Genomic DNA, 8,013 nt, shown 5'->3' with positions numbered 1-8,013 from the left:
CTTTTATCCCCAAGGTACTTTTATTGTTCCATTTATGAATTGAACATTTCCATTAGAGCTCCTCGTGAGATTTTTTCAACACGCAATTAAATTCTGCAGCAGAATGAGCCGAGATGAAACATAATCTACACAGTAGGCTTCTCCCAATCCGAGTGTTATTAATCTGCTAAATCCTTCTTAGATGAACACTGGTCCATTTCTTCGTCCACAACTCTGGAGTGCATAAAGAGGAATCAAAGAAGAGAAAGCTTGTTTGGTGACTATGAACATCTGGTTTCACAAAAAGGTTAAGACTACACTGTGACTTCATGTTCCGATTCCTATGTGTGTCCATGTTGTACTCGTGTGTCAGTGGTGGCTGAGCCAGTAACAGCAGTGAACTGAGCATGAAGGTAAGGTAGGTGTTACAAAAAATCTTTAGAGGGTCTGTATGCGGATTATACCGAGCTGACATGACAAACATTTTGGTGCAGTCTACAATATGCTCATAATAAATGGATCAACTAAACAGCAGGGGAGGAGACTTGTGTAAATCAGTGTAGTGATGAAAGATACAACAGAAAACTCAAAGTACTTGGTCTTTTTCGATTCTCTGATTTTTTTGAAATTTTCAAAATCCAAAACAAAAAACGCCAACCAGAATTTACATTTTTAGACACTTCAAATCCATTATTACCCCTTTACCTTTTCTGAAGATTATTTCCTTTTTAATATAGATGGAAATGGAAATAACAGGAGCAGAATGTACTGTTTCATACTGAAACATTTAGAAGTGACACAAAATACAGCAACCGGTATTCCCAGGATAAAGTGCAATAAAAAAGGAGACGAGACATTTTAGGAGAGCGTTGCTCGGCAGGATCACTCTCCGGAGCGACAGCAGGCCCTGAAACCACACTGCAGGTTCTGGCAGCCGCTAGCTGTGTCTGCATGAGGACCTGCAGAGAACACATCACACAGGGGTCACAGGACAATCAAAACAATATGACAGTATTTAAGTGGTGTGCACAGCCTTCAAGTCTGCAAAGTGAAGGAAATGCACGTGCCTTTAATCAGCAATCTTTCTAAAGGCCAGCAGGGGGCAACGCCACTGGTTGTAAATAGAAGTCTGGTTGTATCAAACAAGAGGAAAAGCATTTCCTCTTGTTTGATTTACTACTTCAGTAAATATTTTCCTAAGTAGTTTAAGGTCTTTATGTTAGTGTCAAATATTTTATATTTGTCTAATTTAAAGTCAATCCGGTGATAGAACAGGCTATGCATGAGGGGTAACTACCTGTAAAGACAAGTTTCTATCAGAATAACAGAAAAAGGTCTTGTTCTGCTTTTTTGTCAACTTTTGTTAAAGGGACACCAAAAAAATGCAAAAATGTAGGCCTAGGATAGGTAATGCCTTGTTCTCAATGTCCATTTCTCCATATAAACTCTATGGAGAGAGAAAGCTTCTACATTCACACTCTATACCTACTCTAAATAAGTAATGAATAACATGAATAAATGAAAAGAAAAATGATGGCATCTTACTGACTACTGTGGTGCCTACTTACCTTCCACCTCAGTGGCATCATCTGTTACTAACAGTGGAACACATGCTTTGCAGGTGAAGTTAGTAATATTATTTAAATATGCAACACATTTCAGTACATCTTCCATCAACAAGACACAACACACAGTTTGACTTGGGAATGTTACCGTTGATGTTGTCGCAGTAATAGAAGTGCTCATCATTGAGGGAAGGACAGGCTGACACCAGCTCCTGCAGCCCCGCCTCAGTGATGAAGAGGCAGCCAGACAGGTTGAGATGCTCCAGGACAGGAAGTCCTCCACGCTGCGACAGAGCCCTGAAACAAACACACACACACACAGTGCAACCTCATTACATGGCGCAGAACATGTTCACTGGTAGAAAGAACATTTACACCAACACTTAAAAATATTATCTTAACCTTCTCATACAATAGTTTCGACTACAGTTCTTTAACATGCATTTCCATTCTCTCAAAGCAGTATTTATTTTGTTTGTAGAATATCAAACTTATATCTTAAGTTTGACTTTTTTTTTTTTTTGCAACATCTCTTTCCTGATTGAAGAGTCTTTACAACCAAAGTTACCCTGACATAACACACACCCTGTTTTATGTATTATTTTTCTACATGAGGTCATAATTAACAAAATGATGCTGTATTGGAGAAAACTTGAAACCAAAGATTGAGACCTTAAACTCACTGGAAAAATGTATCCTGAGGTAATACATGAAATGGAAAGTAGGCTTATTTTCTTAGATAATTCTATTACATTTGCCTTCCTTGTACTTCCAATGGAGTCTCCCCCTTCTGAACATTATGAGTATGCAGGCATTTTAGCATCAGGTCAGACTGTAAATAAGAGATGGACGTACCTCTTGCCAATGTGGAAACTACTGATTGCAAAATAAGTCATTTTGTATAAAAATGTATGAAAAAAAGGAACCTAGGTCTTGACTGATCTTACCTTTGTTAACATTTTATCATTACAGCATGATGTTTATTGTGTCAATTTTAGTGCTATTTAAGAATTAAAGAGATGAAAATGCTGAATTATCATTAGGACAGATGATTGACACGTGGCTGATGTGGTGAAGGATAGTGGTATAGCAATATGCATTCACCCTCTGTTCTAAACATTTTACAGTAAAAACAAGATGTGGCGGCCAAAATGTCAAACTCAAGCCTTCAAATCTATCAAAACACAATGAGTGATGTCACGGCGGGAACATAAACTGCTTTCTACTTTCCATCTCATTGAGGCAGATAAATAAACAAGATAGTTCTAAGATATGAATTATGTAAATGGGTCTTTACACAATTGAAAAAACTTGTAAGTGTTCCTATGCCAAGCTTAATTCATTTAATTCTGTCTTTAATGGCTCCTTGTTTTGGAATTACTTTTTTTTTTAACGGTTTCTCTTTGGCTGTGTAAAGGATTTGATCTTCTGTGTTTTGAAAATGGTTGTTTAAACAATTGTAAGCCACTTATCCTAGAATAAAATTTGTTTTATGTTAATTGTGAAAACAGCAAGGCATGATCTTTACCTCAAACCCAAATCTGTGACTTGATAACATCCAGAGAGGCTGAGAAACCTCAGTGAGCGTTTTTCCTCTGACTGGTCAGTCCTTTTCCCACACTGCAGGCCCCCAACTGAGGAGCATTTAGTCCGAAACTCTGCAGTGCTGCTTCTGAATGTGCTCGATTCACTCTGAGGCCCAGTAAATGTCCTGAGGGCCATGTCGCTAGCGCAGCAGGTGGAGTGACCACAAAATATTTCCCCAGACATGGCAAACTGCTGATGCAAATAAGAGGCATTTGAGCTAGTCCTGTGCCCACGCCTCCTGCTCCTCCTGCAGCAGCATGAGCCTCCCACAAGCTGGGTCTCTACAAAGCTTTCTTCTGCACGAAGAGCTATTCCACTATGACGGCTCCAGTCTGCTGCATCTTCAATATCAGCGAGGTCTGAGGAGTCGAGGACCCACACCCGTGTGGGGGTGCTGGCAGCGCCCCAACGGCTAGCTCCGTGCTTGAAGATGAGAGCCTGACGCTTCCGCACAACTGGATGCAGGCCTTTCTCCTCCATGAATGTGATGGGTATTGGTGAACTTTTCAGAAGCTTAGCTCGACGGTCTGGGTTTTTGCCCGAACAGGGGGAAGATGTGCGGTCACCCAGTCCAACAGACAGTTTCTTCAGAGTGTGATCAGTAATCTTCTCACACCCTGACAAATCCAGGTGCTCCAGAAAGAGACATGCTCCCAGGGATAACCAGCTGAAAGAGGGAGGAGAGTAAATGGGGGTAAGGATGATGAGTTAAATAAAAGGAGTTCACCAGGGTCAATGACTTACTGATATTTTAGTAAATACTTTTATTTTTTAACCTGTCAAATGCAGAATCTGTGACATCTGTCTGGGTCAGGTCCAGGTAAGTGATATTTGGGCAGAAACTGAGGATCTGGCGGACCTGAAAAGAATACACAAGTTTGACAGTTAAAGACTTGTCACCACGTTCATAATCAGAGGTTCAATTCCAGCGTAAAATGAAGACTTTTCTCCTCTTACCATTTTACTAGAGACTGTAGAGCTGTAGGCCAGAACAATGGACTTAACAGACGGACCAACGGCTGGCAGCAGGTTCTGAATAATCCCATTTAGGAGCTTCTTCTCACGCTGAGCCGTGCTGATTGCCAGGGAGCTCTGTTTTTGGCCCGATACGTCTAGACAGACAGTAAACAAGAAAACATTTTTTAACGAGTAGATACTGAACTGTTTTTAAATATCTTTGAAGAATAGACTTCCGGCCTTTTAGCTAAAACTCTTAAACTCAGTTTGGACTCAATAGTCGGCACCAAAACTAACTACCAGTACTTTTGACTTTCTGACTTTTGATAGCAGATTATTTTATGCACTTTGTTATCAGCATAAAAAAACGTTGGTAAGTGAACTTCTTTTAAAGCTGACCAATGAAAACACGTTTTTTTCTTTTTCAAGTGAACTTACTATTTTCATATTGGCAAAAGGGAAGGTAAAAAGTGTTTGAAACTAGCCACTGTTTTATATATTTTTTTTATTTAATTTGGTTGTTTTTGTTAAAAAAAAATGGATGAAACATACTGGAAGTGCTACCATTATTGAAAATAACTTTGCTTTAGACAAAATCTCACCAGATTCATCAACATCAGCATCCTCGTCCCATTCCTGGTAGGCCCGTCCTTCATTCTGACGACTCTTCACCCACTCCTCATCGGGCTCCTGATCCAGATCCTCAGGTGGGCCACTATAATAATCCCCTACATCAGAGACATAAATATGTATCAGCCCTATACAGAAACAACATACTTAATTGCATTTATTATTATTATTATTTTATTCAGTTTTCAGCTAAGGAAATCCTTTATTGAATAACCAGCCATCAGCAGCCTACCTCGGGCCCAGTGCACAGGGTACAGGTGCCTCCACAGAGAGCCGGTCTTGGCCAGCTCTGACCAAGAGCTGCACACTTGACTACAGCGACACAGATCTTCAGGGCTAAGATAGTGGAACAGTCTGAGCATGATCTCTGTAGGAAGCTGGGAGATGTGGGTGGAGGAATTTCGGTTCTTTTCGAGTTCTGAGGAAGATGACAAACAACTCATAATAGAATCCAAATCTGAAACTATGATGGAAATATTTTACTTAGGCCATCTGCCTTCCAAGACAATATATGCTATGTACTTAATGTGTAAACTGCACTCATACAGGCTATTTCTTTAAAGTAAATAAATAAATAAATGTAATGTGACCGTTAAACACTTAATCTCAAATTGTAGCAGTAATGAGATGTAATTTTAAAAAAGGAGATAGTGCTTGTGTGCGTAGGATCCTTGCTTCAGGTATGAAAAATATTAAGCATTTCTTAAAGACAAGTGTGACTTAAAGCTTTTTGATATAAAAGCAATTTAACATGAGCACATTCACTAACCATAATCTGTCTTCTCATGATCTGCATATTTAAAGGCTTTTTGCAGCTCCTCAGCCTGGCTCCATAAACTGAAGCCTTTCAGCACCTCAGCAGCACAGTCCCAGTGCTGCTGGCTGCAGTGTTGTGCTATCACCTGCTTCTTGATGTCCTTGAGCTCCTCATAGGTGAAGTACTGCATAAGCATAGGCTGAAACACCTGTAAGATATCTCCTTAGGTTACTGACAACTAGTTAAAGGGCAGTTTACTTGGAAGTAAACAAACAAGTTTTTAAACGTTTTATTTTGTTGTTTTGCTCTCGCTGTTTTATAAGCCACTGTTAAGTCTTACCCACTTTAAGGACATTATAAAGGTATTTATCATAATTAAAGAAATGATTTGTGAACAGCTTATACCTCTTCCTCTTCCTTCATGTGCGGCAGAAAGTCTTGTGTGAAAGCTTCCAGTCTCTCCTTCAGCTGCTGGGCATAGTTAAGCTGCTCATATTCACTCTAAAAACACATCACAATTGTTAATTCTTTCAGTTACATAAAACCATGGCATTTGAGACATCTTAAGATTACATTTTTAATAACTGTATTAGAGCAGAGGCAGCCTCGTTTTTTTAAGGAAATAGTTTATTAGAAATGGCCATTATGACTAATAACCTTGACATGATCACTATTCTGCCCCCTGTAACATCTACAAAATAAGTTCTAAGTAAAAGTAAATCCTTGCACAGTATTTACATTCAGGAGAAACCTCCTTTTCTTTTGACATTGTGCAGCATCAAATCCAAAAGCAAGAAAATGTGCCTTTGTGTTTTACAAACTGACGGGGCAGAGCGGAAGTTAAGATTTACACAATTGCATCATTCAGGAAAGCCCATTTTTGTGGTTAAGCAGGAACAATAACTGTTCTCTGTTGTTAAGCAGATCACAAAAACAACCCTGCCCTTATTAAACAATTCAGCCCTCTTTTGAATAAAATACCTGAGCTGTAAATCCAAATAACACAGTGACGTTGGGCTTTCATTTAGGATAACATCAACAGTAAAATGTTGATGTTGTTCAAACTGCAGTCTTTGTTGGAGTAAAATAATAGTTATTTTAATGACAGAGTGTTACCCAACAATTGGCATGAAGTATCAGCTGACCTCTGCAGAACACACACATGTTTTATCTTGAACTTGAGCCTGTTCAGGGGGATGACAAAATATTGTTAATATGTGAATGTTTACCTTCACACTGTGCAGGCCTTTCTCAAAGAGGGACAGCATTTCAGAGAGTTTGTTGTCAGAGTGCACATTGTACACAGTGCAGCAGCGCTGCTCCAACAGGCCGATGATGTACTCGTTCTCAATTTGTTCATGCATCTTGAACTCTTTAAAGGTTGCGCACAGGGACTGAAGAAATGACCGGAAATCATTGTTGTTGGAGAAGTTGGTTTTTGACAGCTGTGGTAAAAAAAACATTAATCATTTTATGATACGTCATTTGTGTTCAAATAAATTCCAGGACATACATATAAACAGGTGTACTTCCTTATTGCAATTCTAGATTACAATTGAATGCAATAGCTGAGTGCGACATGAAATGTAGACTCAGACAGCTAACATAACAACACGCTAACATCACTGTAAACCAGTCTTACATAATGTCACATCTGAACTGTTCAGAGATGTGCTTCACTTTACGTGAAAACCCATGACATTACAATGCTATAAACGGTGTGTGGGAACATAAAAACAAGGGGAAAGATACTTAAAGCATGTTACATAACATGCGATCTTGCACAGTAAGTTAAGCTAGCTAGACCAGTTAGCAAGTTTAGCTGGTTAGAAGAATGGGTTGTTGAAACTTTATTACCATAAAACCAGTACCTTCTTCAATACAAATTATGACTTTTCATCAGTGTTAAAATGTTCACAAGTCAAAGCAGGGAGCTTCGTGAGACTGACTCGATGCTTCAGCCACAAGCTAGCTGACAAAGCTAGCTGTCGTTCATTCGTTCTTTGGACCTTCACCGTCAACATATTTCTCCTTTACATTTAAAATGAACAACCGAAATGTATTGAGACAAACCTTCTCGCAATATAGGCCCACTAGCTGCTTCATTCGCCAGTGTGGACCAGTAAAAACATCCACCTCGTCCGGAAAGGGGGCCATATTCACACAATACTATCTACACTGAAGCTCAGTGCGTCATCTCCACAGTCTGCGATACAATCAAACAGGAAGTGACGTCACTACAAGTTACAAGTCTGTCTGATAATTTACTGGGCCTGGTCTCATTTATATTTTAATTAAAAACACAAATTATATTAATAGATTCATGTTTTGACAAGGCATTATGCTAAAGGACGAAATTATATTTATTTTAAAACATGATTGATTTTGTTGTGTTTTTAAACATTGTCTCAGTGAATTTAAACTATTTGCATAAATTCAGGTATGGTATGGCCTTGAAATGTTTTGAAGTATTTCATCAATTTGATTTAATTTGATTTATTTTATTTATTATCATCACATTATTTTTTACACCGTTTT

General features: G+C 38.8%; 1 protein-coding gene across 1 annotated transcript; it reads right to left on the bottom strand.

Moving 5' to 3' along the window:
• Position 1: 1 nt before the first annotated feature.
• fbxl5 (F-box and leucine-rich repeat protein 5) lies at positions 2-7,692 on the bottom strand. Its single transcript, XM_061029512.1, has 11 exons — positions 7,549-7,692; positions 6,705-6,920; positions 5,881-5,976; positions 5,488-5,683; positions 4,951-5,136; positions 4,691-4,816; positions 4,089-4,243; positions 3,908-3,990; positions 3,073-3,798; positions 1,693-1,841; positions 2-938 (listed from the first exon to the last, which is right to left on the bottom strand). The coding sequence occupies exons 1-11, from the start codon at positions 7,630-7,632 to the stop codon at positions 862-864; spliced, it is 2,094 nt and encodes a 697-aa protein (XP_060885495.1). The 5' UTR covers positions 7,633-7,692; the 3' UTR covers positions 2-861.
• Positions 7,693-8,013: the final 321 nt, after the last annotated feature.

The sequence above is a fragment of the Labrus mixtus genome, chromosome 3 (assembly GCF_963584025.1).
Source record: "Labrus mixtus chromosome 3, fLabMix1.1, whole genome shotgun sequence".
Lineage (NCBI taxonomy): Eukaryota > Metazoa > Chordata > Actinopteri > Labriformes > Labridae > Labrus > Labrus mixtus.
This window is presented reverse-complemented; position numbering and strand designations above follow the sequence as displayed.

Excerpts from the sequence above, each read along its gene's own strand:
- fbxl5 (XM_061029512.1), bottom strand. The coding sequence starts at position 7,632 with ATGGCCCCCTTTCCGGACGAGGTGGATGTTTTTACTGGTCCACACTGG. Across the intron at positions 5,137-5,487 it reads TCATGAGAAGACAGATTATG|AACTCGAAAAGAACCGAAAT; the intron begins GTTAGTGAATGT and ends CATCTTCCTCAG. Across the intron at positions 4,244-4,690 it reads TGCTGATGTTGATGAATCTG|ACGTATCGGGCCAAAAACAG; the intron begins GTGAGATTTTGT and ends CTGTCTGTCTAG.